The following is a 17,723-nucleotide window of genomic DNA, read 5'->3' as shown; positions in this document are numbered from 1 at the left end:
AAGGAGTTGTTTGGGAGTCAGTAAGTCTCTAATCGGATAACCTTTTTCAGTAACGAGTAAACTAATACATTGCTATTTCAAATCCAGTAAAAAGATTAAAGTTACTCATCCAAATCACTGTGTTACTGTTTTTTCTATTTTCTCAGTTAATTTAATCTTATTTCCTCTATGCATCTTGGAGAGTGACCTCCGTTTCTATGCAACAATTCAATCACGTTATCAGCAGCAGTGATAGCACGTCTTGACAGAAACGCAAACGATGGAGGGAGGAGAGAAAGATGCATTTTGTTGCTGGAAAAACAGGAACTATTTTGAGGTTATATCTGCAAAAGATGACAATACGAAGGTTCAATGTATCCTCTGAACTGGCAAGAAAGTTCTGTCTCGCTTCAAAAATAGCACATCAATTCTGTAGAAACTAGAGTCGCAGCACACGACAATCAAACTGAAAGAGCAAGCGCCACCAGGTGATTCAAAGACGAGAGCTGTAACAGGAGCAGGGCCGGCCCAAGCCTCCATGGGGCCCTAAGAAAGTTTTGGTTTTGAGGCCCTCTGTGTTTGCTAATATGTGAATTGCTGCAATCAACAATAAGATGATTAGATCATTCACACACCTGCTATAAACTCATTGCATCTCTGATAGTGTTGTTTATATTATAAATGCATATATCATCTAGTGGTAATAAACACAGCAACCCCCCCCCCAAAAACCCAAAAAACTAGCATGCATTTGACGTAAAATGGAATACATACACACATATCTATGATATACTTGGATTAAATTAATTTCTCAATCCCAATAGCTAAACATTTAATTTATACCAGGTGAGTCTTTCTTGTCTAAGAATGTGGATGTGGGCTGATTTTGTGCCATCAAATAATTTTTGCAGTTCTCCTGCAGTTTTATATCAACTTATAGGTTAATATATAAATAATCTTTGTTTTAGCCACAAACAACATATCGCCAACTACAATTTGGAGTAGCTCATTGATATATTAATGGAGTAGCCATACACTGTAAAACCTTAGAAGGTGGTTTAACTTGAAAATGAAAGTCCACCTACTGCCTTGAAAATGCCATTTAAGTCAACAAGAAAATTGTACTTGTTTTAACTCAGAAATTAAAGTTCATGAAGTTGATTATAACAACATTCTTTAACAAGAAGTTGTGTAAACATTCTTTTGTAAGTTTATTAATCTTGAATTGTAAATTCTAACTTATTTCTGCAGTTTAAACCAAATAATACTTTCACAATATGCAAGGAAAAAAACTACCCCTTCCTAGTTAAAGGATGTATCTATTATTTCCACTCACAATATCAAGTTAAAATAACTATTTATTTTACTTTAGAATAATTGAAATTTTTGTTTCAAATTGCATGAACAAAATTTCTGATCTAATAATAAATTTTATTAATCATCACAATCAATTCTGCTCCAAAACACTTAATATGAACAGGACTTTAAACTCACATTTAGATTCAAAATCTAAAACTCGCTAAATTTATTTGACTTAAACAGTGGAAAATAGTAGACAACTAAATGCGGCTCAAATGTTTTACAGTGTGTAGCCTGATGTAAAACTATTTTGCTAGGCAATGTCAAACATTGAGAAGTTTTAATTATTAGTATCAAACATTATGAAGCCTAAAAAACCTGAGAAATAAATAGGGCCAACCACAAGAATCAACTTGTTTAAAGTTAAACTCAGCTTCATACAAATACAAAGGTGCTAGCATAAATGTTTGGCTATTAAACCGAACCATTTAAGGTCACTATCAGTTACCTAATTTTCTGTTAGCAGCTCCACAAACCTTTCTGATAAGCATTACATTACCAAAACACATGCAAACATACCTATATCCTGGCTTTTTTCCTCTTCTTCCTCTTTCTTTTCTCTCTCCCTGAACAACAAGTCCTGTTTTACTACATTAATTTGCAAACTTATATTAAACCGGTGCTTTGGAGGTTTGGATGAACACTGCATATTGCAACTCATATTACCGGTGAGGCGTGACCTATTAGGGTGCCCCCAAGAGTAATTTTTTTTTTTTTTTCGTATAAACAATATTTTTTACATTATCAAATATACAATGAATTTGTGTGTTTTTATTAATATAATCACATAGAAATCATTAGTAAAAAAAATAAAAGAAATCAGTTCCACTCAGGGGCCACGCTGGTGGCCACGGGGCCCTAAGCATCCGCTAAGTTTGCATTGCTTTGGGCCAGTCTTGGACATACAAATACAAAAACTAAACCTCGGTGCAAAACCAGTAAGTGATTTAGAGTTTAAAAAGTCAGTCAGACATGATGTAATAGAAGGAATGCTGCACTTCACATGGTTTTCTCACTTTCATTTCTTGCCAAAGTAAACCAAATCCCCACTACTGTAAATGCCAAGCTGCCTCACAGAGGAGTATGCAGAAAAGCATTTATGTTTAACAAAGTGAAATACTTTTGTTGTAAAAAACGATAAAAGTATAAGTTTAATGAAGTCAAGAAAGATACCATTTTTTATATCAAGCAATTAATTGTTTATGATACTGAACTCAAGAAGTACTTTTATTTTTTGATAAAAATATGTATTTATGTTTAATGCAGTCAAGAAAGACTTATTTTCATAACAATTTTGTTGAGTGTTTGTTTTTTTTTTTTTTTTTTTTTTCGATTCTCAATCTTTATTAAATCCTTCAACAATAAAACATACAGTGAAACCAATGTTAACAATATCACTACTGTGAAGTATACAACCTTAAGTAGTTATACAGAGAAGGATTTGAGTTTTTAACATTTTCCCCCCTGAACCCCTCCCGATCCTCCCGTACTCCCCCCACCCCAGCCAGCAGAAGGAGCTAAAGGAAAAAAAAAAAAAAAAAAAAAAAAAAGTACAAACACACTATCTTTTATTGTGGACCAATAGTGTTTGAGCCTTTCCTCTATGGTTTTAAGAACGGTTCCCACATACTCTGATACGCCTCAATCTGACCGTTTATCTTGTAGATGAGTCGTTCGTAAGAAGCAGTTTCTAAAAGAGCTGCATACCATTCTGTATAAGTAGGGATACTTTGACCTTTCCAGTGTCTTAATATAACTCGTTTAGCCGTTGTGAGGGCTATTTTTAACCACTGTATTTTTTTTGTTCCTATTTTGACTTTATAATCAAAGAAGTTAAGAAGTGCCAGTGTAGGTGTCAACAATAGGTTGGAGTTGAGGGTGCTGTTAATTTTCCCCATGACCTCCTGCCAATAGGAAATTAGTTTCGGACACATGAGGAACATATGAAGCATGTCTCCTGAGCTTTGTTTGCATCGCCAGCAAGTATCAGAGTAACTTATTTTAGCTCTGAATAATTTAACTGGTGTCCAATATAATCGATTCGTAATTTTGAACTGTATCAGTTTGGAGCGTGCATCTCTCATGGGCTTTAACATTTGTTTGACTATTGCAGCCCACTGTTCCTCTGTGAGCTGTATGTTTAACTCTGATTCCCACACCTTCTTAAGTCCTGTATTAATATTGCAAGTGTTCTCAATCAGATAGTTATAAATATGACTTACCCGTCTTGGGGAGTCTTTTACTTTGTTAAATATGGTGTATATTGGTGATTCCATGGGTATGCTTCCCTCAGGATTCTTTAATTTTGTAAGGCAGTCTCTAATTTGTAGGAACTTCCAGAAATCCTTGTGGTTTAGATTGTATAGTTCTTGAAATTGTTGAAATGACAGTAAGGTACCATTTTTGAAGAAGCAGTTTATACGGTCAATCCCTTTTATAAGCCAGCTCCTCCAAAAGATCATTTTCCCCCCTATTTTTATTTTTGGGTTATTCCACACTGAGGCTGTTCCCTGAGCGAAAGGACAGCTGTTTGCTTTTTTATGTAACTGCTGCCAAACCTTTTTAGTGTGAGTGATAATTGGATTGGATTTAACTCCATCATTTGAATGTTGGGATAGATAATCAAAAACTTTAAATGGAGCATTTATTTCACCTTCCAAGCTCACCCAGATCGGACTATTGTGGTTGTGTAACATAATGGATGTTATTTGTGCGCTTGTAAAAGCTTCCTGATAAAGTTGCATATTGGGAAGTCGTAATCCTCCGTATTCTACTTTAGTTTGGAGTTTTAGGACAGACATTTTAGGCTTTTTCCCCTCCCAGATAAAGTTGTTTATCATTTTGTCCAGAGTCTTAAATATAGAGTGTGGAATTTTGAGAGGTAATAAACTGAATAGGTAATTTTATTTTGGTGTAATAATCATTTTAATGGCTTGGACTCTACCCCATAGTGATATTTGTAGCTTGTCCCATCCCTTTAAAAGTAAACTTATCTTATTTATCACAGGTTCAAAGTTGTCCAGAATAATGTCTTCCAGGCCCGGGTTCAGCAGTATTCCTAAGTATTTAAGGTTTTTTGGTACCCACTGAAATTTCCATTTTTGTATATGGCTTTTGTAACAAAGTTTTGACAAGGGCATTACTTCGCATTTAGACCAGTTAATCTTGTATCCAGACAAATCAGAAAAATTGTTAATTAAATCCAGTAAAGGAGGTATTGATTCCTCAGGATTCGACAGCAGAAGCAGCACATCATCTGCAAATATTAACATTTTGTTGTCTATTTCACCCATTGTTATACCTTTTATTATTTTGTTTTGTCTGATGGCTTGGGCTAAGGGTTCGAGTGCAATAATAAAGAGTAGGGGCGACAATGGATCTCCCTGTTTAGTCCCGCGTTCAATTAAGAATTGATCTGATCTTGATCCATTTGTCGTTACAGTTGCTTTTGAGTCTGTGTATATCATTTTTATTATTTCTAGAAAAGAGTGTTGAAACCCAAATTTTCCAAGTGTATAGTAAAGATAGTTCCAGCTGACCCTGTCAAACGCTTTTTCCGCGTCAAGTGACAGGGCCGCTACAGGAAAATTTAAATGTTGGGCCTTCCAAATCAGATGTAGTAAACGTCTTAGACTATCAGAGGAGGTTCTGCCCTTGACGAAGCCTGTTTGGTCCGGATGTATAATTGATGTTATGACTTTATTAATCCGCAATGATAATATTTTTGTGAATAATTTTGCATCACAGCACAATAAGCTTATTGGCCTGTAGCTTGAACATTCCAGAGGGTCTTTTCCTTTCTTCGGAATGACAGTAATTAATGATTCCTTCATGGATGTGGGGAGTCGATGCGAATTGATAGCCGAATTAAAGGTTTTTAATATTTCTGTGCCCAGTTCAGATGTAAATGTTTTATAAAACTCGTTAGGAAAACCGTCCAGGCCTGGGGTTTTCCCATTGGGTGAGGTTTTAATGCATTTAACGAGTTCTTCCATAGTAATAGGCCTTTCTAGTTGTGTGGCACTCTCTTTGGACAATTTCTGAAGACTTAACCTTCCAAAAAACTCTTCTGCTGTATTTGAATCAAATTGTCCTTCTTGAGAATAAAGGTGCTTATAGAAATCTTTGAATACTTTGTTGATTTCTTTCTGACTAGTAACTACATTCCCAGCCCCATTCTTTATCGCACTAATTTGACGCGCTGCTTGTTTGGCCTTTAATTGGCTGGCTAATAATTTATCCGCTTTATCGCCTGATTCATACCATCTCTGTTTGATCCTGAAAAGAGAGTACTCTACTTTTTTAGAAAATATTGTATTTAGCTCATATTTAGCTCTGACTAATTTATCAAAGATTGAAGGGTTAAGATTTTCCGAATATTCCCTCTCCAATTTCTTTATCTCATTTTCATATCGGTTTATATTTTGGGAGTCTTGTTTTTTGATCCGGGAGGAGTGTTGTATCAGTATTCCCCTAATATATGCTTTGAACCCATCCCAAATTGAGTTTTGGTCTGCAGTATTGTTGTTGTTTATAAAGTATTCAGTAATTAGTTCTCTGAGTTTTTTGCATAGGTCAGCATCATTTAGTAAACTGGTGTTCAACCTCCATCCCCTAGCCCTTTCATAATGAGAACCCAATTGTAGGACTAGGTCTATGGGGGCATGATCGGTTATTGCTATTGAACCAATATTACAATTCCCAACATTTTCAATGAGAGAGTGTGAGATCAGGAAATAGTCTATCCGGCTATAAACAGAGTGCCTACTTGAGAAGAAGGTATAGTCTCGCGCTGAAGGATTTAGGAGCCTCCATACATCTGATAGACCAGCATGTTTGCACAGAGTTTTAATCGCTTCCTGGGTTTTGCTGGTTCTATGAATTGATTTCCCGGATTTATCCAAAACAGGGTCTAAGACTTGATTGAAATCTCCTGCTACGATAGTAGGGAAGTCCCCAAAATCCGTAAAAATTGTCTTTAGCTGTAAGAAAAAATCTGGATCCTCTGTATTAGGGGCATATATATTGGCTATAATAATGTTTTGTCCTGAAATATTGACTAGAAGAACTATTACTCGACCCTCTTTGTCTTTATATTCTTTCTCCACCTGAATTGAGAGATGTTTAGAAAATAGAATGGACACTCCTCGTTTTTTCTGTTTGAAAGTATTATGGTAAGCTTGTCCCACCCACCTATCTTTAATTCTGTTAACATCTTTCTCTAACAAGTGTGTTTCTTGTAGCATCATCACATCTACTTTTTTCTGCTTTAGATATTTAAGTACTTTGCATCGTTTGGTGTAAGAGCCCAAACCATTAACGTTCCATGAGGATATTTTAACTATGGTCCCCATATTTTATGTTCGTTTATCAATAATAGTAACAAGACCATCATTGTGTCTTGTGCTGTGTCAGTTGTGTTTATACATATAACAAAAGAAAACACAGAAAAAGGCTGGCTGAGATGGAGGACCCCAAAAACAAAAACAAAAATTAGACGCAAACAAAAGCGTCTTTTGTAAAATAACCACGTCTTATTCCTTATGACGAGCATGGAGGCCTTCAGAGTGAGCTGCCTCGGCCAATAACATAGAATAATAATAGGCATCAAGAACTTCCGCCAGAACTTTGTTAGTGCAAATGAATTAGATAAGAAGAAAAAAAAGGGGAAAATTACCAAATAAGCTGGGCTATTTAAACTGTATGTTAAACCAATATGAAGGACATGAACACCTAGCAATTTAGATTGCCACACACTCATATTTATCGATCCAAAACACCAAATATGCGACTTAAATTGCTTACATAGCAATCGATTTTCCCCATCAGCAAAAATTCACCGAAATAACATAAATCTGACCAGATTAACGAAGTCCAGTTTCAACGTGTATAATATGATAAACATCTTAGTCTTAATAAGTTGGAGGTTATGATTAGTGATCTCAGAAAGGAGGTATTACCACTGATCATCGCAGCCTGTTCGTTCATTCACCTTCCTCTGGGGGTTGGTATTTGTCTATCATCTTCTTTGCTGCGGTGGCGTCTTCAAAGCGGAGGCGTTCCTTACCGAGGGAGACCCAAAACACTGCTGGGTACTGCGTGGTGTATTTCAGTCCCTTGGCTCTGCACATACGTCTGACCTCAAAGAATTTGTTTCTTTTTTCTTGTACTTCCCTCGTGAAGTCTGGAAAAAACTCTATCTTGTTTCCCCTCCAGTGAAAAGTTCCAACCTCTCGAGCTCTGAGTCGTATTTTCTCCTTGTCTGTGAAGCGAAGGAATCTCACCAGGATGTGTCGGGGTCCGGCTGGCGTGTTTCGTCTGTTTTCTTTTAGAGTAGCAGGTACCCTGTGAGCCCTTTCAATGACGATTTGATCCGTTCCCTGATCCTGTGGGAGTAGGGCTCGTAGTATGTCCATGACACACTCCGGTACGTTATCCCCCTTCTCCGAGAGCTCCGGGACACCCTTGATCCTTAGATTGTTTCTCTTGCTGTAGTTTTCTTGATATTGGATCCGATCTTCCAGCTGTGCAACTTTGGACTTGAGCTCAGCCGTGCTCGCAGTGAGCACCGCATTCTCATCCTCAAGTTGCGACACTCTGTTTTCCGCTTCCCCCATCCTGCCGCTGAGGCCGGCCAAGTCTGATTTCAACGAGTCCAGACAGTCTCTAATTGTGATCACGTCTGCTCCGACCTGCTGTATTTTGTCTTGGAGGTCCCGGTTCATGACGCGAATCTCGTTTAAAATCATTGAATCTGTCCCTGCATCAGCGAGCGTCTCCATGCTAGTGTTAGCATTAGCCTCGTTAGCTCGTGGGTTCGACCGGATCATTTGGTCAATTTTAGGGCCCGGTGTGCTCTTTATCCTTGAATTTTTCCCTCTGTTCATCTGTATTGCTTACCCTGTACCTCGCTCACACGGGTTAAGTCTTCTGACGGAAAGTAGCAACGTAAAACTGGCCGATATCAGCTCTGGCTCCTCAGCATGCGTTCTCTCCTCGCCGCATCGTCACCGGAAGTCGAGTGTTTGTTTGTTTGAGCACCTGGTGAGAAAACCAGCTTGGGCTCAATCTAACTTAGTTACTTTTTCAAGGAGTAATCAGTAGTCCAATTAAAGTTACTTTTTCAAGGTAACTATGCCATCACTGGCACTAATTGTACGTACAGTGCAGATTTTACTACCAGATGAGAGCTTATCAAGTTCGAGGTTTACTGTGCTTGCCCACAAATGTTCGAGTCATTTTAGTCGATTTTTAGCAATGTATGATTCAAACATTGTGTATTTGTATACCTATGTTATTTACATTTGAAGCCTTTTCCAAAACTACAACAGGGTGTTTTATATCATGCCAAATACATCATGGAAAACTAAAGCCCCCTCAAAGGTGAAATTGAAGTAGGAATAGGAAGAAACCAGTAGGGATAGAAACAGCTGACTTTCGTGTCTCAGCTCTCTAAACTCCTGACAGACCAGAGATGTAAACTGAATACAGACCTCCAGAGCCAGTGAAAGAGGGTCCGCTTTGGAGCGACGGTCTCCCATGAAGGTCTGTATGAGCTTAAAGATGTCCACAGCCTCCTTCTTTACGCCTCTGTCTGTAGTCACAATCATTGGCTTCTTTATGGGCTCACTGCTCCAAGCTAGCATGTTGGCAATGGAAACCTTTCTCCGAAACAAACCCTACAGTAGGAAGACAGTGAACAGACATGAATCAATCTATTCTATCACACAGCATGTTACAGTAAAAAGTCAATAATAACAATGGACTGACAATGGACGTCAGTCAAATAGTTTATCAGTAGAGGCCATTACATCTCATAGGCATGTGGTGTAGCTCACTTACATGCAAACATGCATCACTATCTGACTTCCATTTTGGCTCTGTGTATTTATCAGACACCTTACCATCTGTATAGCACAATGCTATTATTCATTTGGGTATAAGAACAATAAAGTTTGAATTGGTTGCACTCTATCCACATAAAATATGTGCTGTAAACTGGTCTAGTTTGTATTACACAGACATATTGCCATGGATATGTAATCATTGATATGATTGTTTTCCGATAACCTCTCCACAACACATGCAGATATCTGAACTCTAAAGAAAAAACATGCAGTGGGCCAAGAAGACTGACAAGCAAAATGTTAGGATTACTACCAGAACACAAATTCAGGAGTTTGGTTTCTTTTATGAAGTACCTGTGTATGTTTGTTGAAATGCTTGGATGCCCAGTTTTCAATGTCAGTCTCTGAGGAGGGCTTTCTCAAGCTAAATTCTGTGAATATGCCACAACTTGCACTTGGCATCATATTCCTGGCATTTCGACTGGCTTCAAACTGGGCACAGGCTCCAAGATCCTCCGACTGTTGGGAACAAAAGACAAAGACATAAAGCATCGACCCCTTAATACAGAGCTGCTGCAACAAAATAAGAGATGTGGCAGAAGGTTTGTTTATTAGACAAAGACAACTTTAATGTAAATACACATATTCTAATGCAAAACGGAAGACACCCATTGTTTTCAGTAATGTTCAACAAAAAGTGATAGGAAATTAAAGGAGCAGATGCAATAACTTCAATATCCCTACAGCATTATAAACGGTAAACAATCAGCAATCCTGGACAGATACGATCACTGTAATCTGGATCACAAAATAGAAACAATAAAAATATTTATTAATTTACCACTTATTTTTACAAAGGCCATGTTGGCAGCATTTGTTTCTCTCTGTAGAGGTAAGGAGGCAATGAAATTGGAAGTTAGCTCCTTTTTTAATTAAATATTTCCACAAAAGTTGGCTCATTTTATCAAAACTCTGTAAAATAGTGATATTTACTGTGAGACCAGTGGGAAATGTTCGGCATTATGAATCTTTAACTCCACAATCCATCAAAAGAGTTCTAACTCCCTTCCTGGACTGTTTTTCTGGGGAGATTTCAACCCGCTTTTTCTGACCTGGCCCTGGTTTCTGTGACAAAACACAAGGGGGACAGAAACTTCCCCAAAATCTATCCACTTAGTGGAAAGATTTCTGAAGTGGAAACAAACAGTACCCTTAACCTGAACTCAAAGCACACACAAAACAAAAAATAACAGTGAATAAAGACAAATATGAGATGCGATGAATTCATCCAGTTTCTGCACCAACTGTGAGCATTGGTGGTAACCTTTGCTCTCTAAAATTTGAGAAGTGTATAAAACTTGTGTCATTAAGAGCAATAACTGATAACTTATCTTGGGTCCTCATCATAAATAAATATCAACTTTAAAGTCAAAAAGCTTTAACTGAAATGAAATTATTGCTAGTGTTTTTATAACTTTCAACAGAGACCAGTTTGTGAAAGAGACCACAAGGTTTTCTTCTACTAATATGGCTTGAAGATCATGAAGATCAACATGCTTTCAAAGAGGAAAAAGACTCTAAAATACTTCCTCTGAACTAATAATAACTTATGTCTTCCTACTTCGGAGTTGTAGTTGACCAAGAGTCTTTAGCTTTAATTTATTACTTGTTTGTTTCCATTGCAAGTCTTTTAAAATCAACAATGTTCCACCAAATAAAAAACACGAAGGTTCCTCAGAATGTTATAAGTGTCCCAAAGTTTTTGAACTACCACAAAAATAAGATTCAAACAACAAAATTAACGGTAGTATTTCTCCATTCTCTTAGCAGTGAAAGCTGCTGTACCTGGGAAGGGTGCAGGTATGGCTCAGGGGAAGCCAGGTTGGTCTGGACAGAGAGGCTCTTCTCCAGCAGTGCCTGAGGGAACCCCAAACGGTCAAAGGTACTGCGTTTCCAGTGGTGGCCATCACCCTGGGCTAGTGCCTCATCCTCACTGAACGCCCTTACCACAGGTCCTGGTAGTGGCAGAGGCACTGCCCCATCACTTTCATATCCGTCTTTGGAGCTGCTGCATTGGGTTACTCCTCCTCCCTGACCAGAGTCCCAACTGCTCCTCTGTTTCATGACCTGCTGGGCTTCCCATGCTAGCCTGGCCTGGGCCAGCATGACCTCTGATCCTGTGCCTGGGAGTTCCTCTTTCCCGCAGCATCCCAGCTCCTGGGGGAGGGATGGCTTGCGATTCTTGCGTTTACGATTGCCACTGGGGGAGAAACCACCTGGCCCAGCTGTAGAGGAGGAGGACAGTGAGTGAGTCTGACTAGATGTCCAGGAAATGGAGTCTTCAAAAATAAACCTTTGAGATCCTTCTCCTCCCTCTCCACGAAAGTCCAAAAGTTGGCGGGGATCTCTAATCAGAGACTGGCTATGCTGCAGAGTATAGGACCCTCCAAATGATCCACCAAAGCCTCCATTAGTACCATAACGCTGTAGACGGTCAGCAGTCTTGAAGCGTGGACTGGAACATGACTGTTCCACGTACACCAGCTGCTTGACGTATTCCTTTCCTACAGGACTGTACTCCAGGCTCTGAGCTTTTTCTGGACATTTTTGCCTAGTCAGAACCAGTTGACCATAGGATGACTGGCTCTGCTTGGGGGAGTGGTAGAAGGGAGCTGGAGACTTCCGGGATGGTGATTTGTTTGTACCATAAAGGGAAGATGAGTCTGAGAGGTTCATGTCAATAGGTGGCTCTTCATAGATGGGTGGTGGCTTAAAATCAGATGGAGGTTCCTCATACAGGGGGGGCTCAAAGGCGTAGCGGGGTGATGGAGGCTGGGACTCGGTGGAGGGGCGGCGGTGGGTTCCACTGCTGCCTAGCTCAGCCCGCTTCAGATATGGAGACTGACGACGGTCAGAGTAGAGAACAGGTGAACCATTTGGTTCTGAGGGGGGGTTTCCGCCAGATGAATGGCGGTTTCGCAAGGTGTTGCCTCCTCCAGGGGTTGGGGATTCACAGAGTGAGTAGCCATTTCCTTGATGAGCCAAAAAGCTGGGCTCCCTGTCTGTCACCTTGATGAGCATCCGCTCCTTTGTACCAGTATTCCAGCGGAAAGAAGAAGTCCTGAATAGATATGGAAAAAAGCAGTTATACATTACAATTAAGTTCAAGAAAGTCCTAATGTCAGTATTTATAAAGCGTTTTACAATATTCAGTCTAAGTAAAAGGATGAGTGATATTAAGCAAACCAAAGGCAATAACATATTTTGTAAAACTGCAAGAACACAAAATTTTAAGTGCTGGATAAATTTATAGCAGCAGATAATGCGACCATGTGTTTCCAGTGATTTACCAAGATCCTTTACAAAAAATGTCCTCCCCTCTTAAAAGGAAAGGAGGTCTAATGTGTTCTCAATTTCTACAGTGTAGACCTTCTATATAACTAGACTTGCCATCAATTCTGCCTCTTCTAAATCCTTGAGGAAAATTGGTTAAAAAGACCCACAAGTCCATTCTCTATCAGCCCATTTGCACTGCAAGGCTGGGTCAGGATTTTCTGTATAAGTGCTCTGAACCTGGTCCCACCCTGCCGTCTGTCCCAAGGACTATGCTTTATACTCTGGATACAAAAGTGTGGATGAAAGTGACACCTGACAACAGGCATGTGGAAACTGGGCCAAAAATAACCAGAGTGGTGGGGACCCAAGATCCTCTTGCTATTTTTGAAAGGCCCCAGAATACTTGCAATATTCATATTGCCAAGGAATGTTTGGAGTTTATTCACTGTTTCAGGAATTGGATGACTTGGTAGTACTATGAATTATGGTCTGGGAAACAGTGATGGCATAGTTACTTTGAAAAAGTAACTTTAATCGGATTACTGATTATTCCTTGAAAAAGTAACTAGTTAAAATACTGATTACTTGATTTGGAAAGTAAATAAGTTACATTAAAAGTAACTTTTTAAATTACTTTCAGCAGCTGTTGACAACAACTCTCTGCCACCTGTGAAAATTACATTGAGCTTTGCCAAAATTTAATTGCAAGTTATTGTATGATCAACTATGTGTCACTACTTCTAAGGTTGAACTGAAGGGAATATTGTTTAGTGGTATGTGGCAAGCGCACAAGAAACCATTACAAAAGGTAATGGTTTCTGTTATATTATTATTATTATTATTATTATTTTCTTTTTCTATTTTAATATTGAATTAATTGATATGTTTTTTATGTATATTTCTAATTTCAAGATTTGGCATCTATTGTAATTAACTTTATTGCAGTAGCAAAAAGCTACCAGTAGGAGGCAGTGTGCTCTCGTATTCGCTCCAGAGTCTGTATAATTGACAACCAGCTTCAGAACAGATTCCAGGAGGATTTGAGAAGTACGGAGTTGTTTCTGCCTTGTTACTTCAACCTGTTCTATCCTGTTTGCAGGAAAAATCAGAGTCTGTTACACTGACACCAGTCCTGGTATGTGTAACAGGTTCTTGGGGGCTCGTCCGAGATCAGCACCACCCACTGGTCGGGAGCTGATCCAGATATAGATGGAACCAGGAGCGAGCGGTTTCTGCTGCAACTTGGAGTGCGAGAGACTGAGTTGACAGGGATCGGTGGTTGGACTTTGAGATTGAGTGTGAGAAGGGAAGAGAGGAACTATGTTGGACATTGGAAGAAAAGGCCTCATGTGGGACATTAGGAAGAGTCTTCTCAAACTGACTGCAAGTGAAATATTTCAGATTGCCAAACATGTTGGTCCTGTGCCGGACAAAGATCTGTCTGTGCTAGAAGATGATGATCCTGAGGGCTGCCTGTAATACATTAATGCATTCATGTACAACAAACCTCTCCTTGAGTCAGAGGACAGAGGGATGGTTGAATTATTGGTCTTAAAGGACACTATTGACAAAGTGGTCTAAGTATGTAAAGTAATGTTGGCAGAAAAGGTTTCTGATGTTGATGTTAATCCCATTGTTGAACCATATAATACAACAGCTTTTACTAAATCCTCTAACACAATACAGGGTGGTGTTAGTGAATTGTGGCCAACCTTCTACCATACATTACTCAGACAAAATATATGTAGGGTAAACAAACATTGATGTCACTGCATATGACAACACTAATACAGCTACAGTTAATTCAACAGCACCACCGCCAAGTGATGGTCTGCAAAGAATTCTCTTAAGTTACACAGATCTGGGCAAAAAAACTGATGCAGTGTGTTGACCTTTGGTTGCAAAACCAGCTTCACCACAGCTTGCAGCTACCAGAGTTGGGGCATCCCAAGACTTTAAAGAGGAAAGAGGGCCAAATCGCAACCACAACAAGCAATACGAACAGTTTGTCCCCAACAGAGAACTTTCATTTCTCCCCCGGAGAGAATTTAAGATTGAAGGTGGCCAGACTGGTGATCATTCATCTGACATGTCCTACAGTAATGTGTGTTGACAAATTGATAACTTTGCTGACTCTGACATTGTCCAGGCTATGCTCAAGATAATTAAACCAGGTAGCTTCAAAGACATGTTGATAAACAAAGATGATATGAAAGTTACAGAGCTGGAGGGATTTCTACAATCTCATCTGAGGGAGAAAAATAGCATTGAACTGTTTCAAGAGTTAATCTGCACCAAACAGCATGACAATGAGACTCCATAACAGTTTCTTTACAGAGTAATTGGACTAAAACAGTGAATAATGTTCATTTCTAACCTCTCTGACAGTACTAAGTACAGCAAGGCAACAGTTCAAGATGTATTCTTACACACTGTTTATCAGGGGCTTGGGCATAAACATAATGACATTGGAAGGGAGCTGAAAACCCACTTGGCTGAACCTGACGTCAAAGATAAGACGATCCTAAGGCATGTAATGAGGAAAACAAGTGAGGAAAATGAGAGACGACAAAGATTAGGACCTGTGGCCCGTCAGAATCACAGTTTGACACTGGCACACCACTAGAACAACATACAACACACCAGAGGAGCAAGTCAGTTGTTGACACTGACATCATCAACCAGCTAACCTCAAGTACTGATACTCTCACTCACATGGTGGATTCTATGAAACAAGGTGCAAGAGCACAACAGTTTGAGCAAGCCTGTCAGTGTTAACAGGAGAATGGGTCAGGCGAGGAGACAGAGTTCAAACAGCTGTCCCACCTGTGTTGAAAATGGCTTATCAAATTCTAATCATTGCTTCTTTTGTGGTGTGGAGGGTCACAGAGCTGTTGGCTGCCTCAAAAGGCTGCTGCAGCAGGAAATCTGCAGCCAGCCACTGGAGAGGGGCAACCAGTGACCAGGGTCCAACCCCAACCAAAGACAACATCAAGTCAACAAGATACCTCTGTCTCCACATCTGGGGTGACAAAGAGACCATCTCATAGAAAAGAAAATAGTACTGATTTGTCACAGGACTCACTAATCAAGAAAAATGAACAGGTTGCGAGGCTGATTGGGAGGAAAGATCTGATCCTATGCTACCTTAATAGACTTGCCGTTAATGCATTACTAGACACAGGGGCCCAAGTCAGTATGATTGAGCACACCTGGAAAAACAAACATTTGCCAAATATTGACATACGACCTCTCTCTGAACTACTGAACAATGAAGATGAAAGTGAATTACAAGTATATGCTGTCAATGGGGACCTGATTCCATTTCATGGATAGGTTGCCATAACTGTAAGTCTACCTGGAAATGAAGACCCCATTCTGGTGAGCGGTCTGCCCATTGAAAGACCCCTACTTGGTTTCAATATGGTGGAGGAACTGATCCTGGGAGAACAAAACAAGCTCATTCCAACACTCATAACTTTACTCTGTGGGGCCATCTCAATCTCAAAAGACAAAGCTGAGGGAATAGTGAACTGCATATCCACCACAAAACCCAGCATACAACAGGGGTGCCTCAAGGTTTGAAGACAAGACATCATCATTCCAGCAGGGCTTGAGCCCCTGCCCTTTTTATTCTTGATGTCCCTAGTGCCCTTTTTGAGTATTTTTTTTATTTTGTTTTTATTATTTTTATTTTTAATCTGTATGTCAGAAGGCCTGTTTGTGTCCCTCAGCAATAATATTTAGCTAAATATAATAATTTAGTAAAAATAAACTAGTCTGGCTGCCCTCAGTTAATAAGTTTCTCTGCCTCCATGTTGTTCAGACTCCGGGTCCTGTCATGTTCTGTGTTTTTCCTGTGTATTTATTTCGAGTTTCGGTGTTTCTGAGTTTCCATGTTGTCCTGTCTTCCCCTTGATGGTCCCCAGGTGTTTCTCGTCCCCGTAATTAGCTCCTGTGTATTTAGTGTCACCTGTGTGCCCGTGTCTTTGTCGGGTCCTCGTCTCATTGTGGCGTGTAGTCTCTGCCATCTGTGTGCCCAGTCCGTCGTCTTATCCTTTGTGTAACCGGTTGCTACCGGCGTCGAGCCCTGGCTTCCGCTCGGCCGTGCTGCCCGGTATTCAGGACATTATTGGACTGTGTAATTCTTGATATGCATTATTAAAACCATCATTTCTCACTACATCCTGGGTCTACAGCGTCTGCCTCACCACCTACACCCGCACCTTATGACAGGTCCATGGTGAGGAAGGGGCGGATCTGTGTCCTCTTAACTATCAAATTATAGGCAAGAATATTTTTTCATTTGTGAATGAAAACGTAGATCTGATGTTGATGTTAGAAAAACTGTTTCTATTCATATTTTTATAATCGTCCTTGCAATAACGGGACAAAACCCGCCTCGCCCCTAAACACAGAAATGCTTCGGCTGCAGAGAAAACTTCTGACTTTAACTTCATCATTCTGCTAAATGCCCAGTTCACTACAGGCAGTCTGAGTAGGTCCACTGACAGATATAAAGAATATCTATCTTTATATCAGACATCCTGATATTAGACATGGTACCGACTGTCTCCGCGAGTCGCAACGCAGATCAAAGCCCCGGTACCACCTGGTACCACCTGCTGACTGTTCGCTCTGCTTCTCCTTAACGTTTCTACGAGGCGGGTTAAAGCCGCTGCTGACGGGACCTGGGCTGGAAATGAGCGGCTGTAAATAGAAGTTATTGCAAAACCTCAAGTGTTAAAGGAAGATTCGGCCCAGAGCATTTAGAGTTCACAAAATAAACGTCAGAGAAAATATTGTAGCAATAATTAGAACCGCAGCATAAAGCCAAACATGCCACAATGAAATGAATCAAAATGTCCCCAAAGCATCGGGGGAGTAACAGGGGCCACCAGGGGATTAAAGGCAGATTCCAGAGATGCGCATCACAGCAGCTGTTCCTCGAGGGCCGGCCCAAGGTAATATGGGGCCTCAGACAGAACTCCTCTTCCTACTAAGAACCTCAGCATCACTAACATGTTTAGATATAGATAAGGTGAATCTGTGAGAGGGAGACCAGGTTTATTGGCCAGGTTTAAAATCAATCACTGACTATTGGTTGTTTGCTGTGATGTATTTACAAACCCAATTTAAACACAAAGATTACACCATATTGTAGCCATGGTAACACAACAATCAAACTATCAAGATGATTCT

The 17,723-nt window shown here is 39.8% G+C and overlaps 1 protein-coding gene across 3 annotated transcripts in view; it reads right to left on the bottom strand.

The window, feature by feature from the left end:
* arhgap39 (Rho GTPase activating protein 39) overlaps positions 1-17,723 on the bottom strand; it is a 103,527-nt gene that overhangs the window by 24,120 nt on the left and 61,684 nt on the right. For all 3 annotated transcript variants that reach the window (XM_028026746.1, XM_028026747.1, XM_028026748.1), the window contains 3 exons: positions 11,031-12,306; positions 9,540-9,704; positions 8,832-9,017 (listed from right to left, as the gene is read on the bottom strand). In XM_028026746.1, coding sequence (XP_027882547.1) covers positions 8,832-9,017; positions 9,540-9,704; positions 11,031-12,306 — 1,627 coding nt within the window. The remainder of the gene's footprint in view (positions 1-8,831; positions 9,018-9,539; positions 9,705-11,030; positions 12,307-17,723) is intronic.

This window comes from Xiphophorus couchianus, chromosome 9 (assembly GCF_001444195.1).
Source record: "Xiphophorus couchianus chromosome 9, X_couchianus-1.0, whole genome shotgun sequence".
Lineage (NCBI taxonomy): Eukaryota > Metazoa > Chordata > Actinopteri > Cyprinodontiformes > Poeciliidae > Xiphophorus > Xiphophorus couchianus.
The sequence above is the reverse complement of the archived record's forward strand: the minus strand, read 5'-3'. Positions and strand labels throughout refer to the sequence as shown.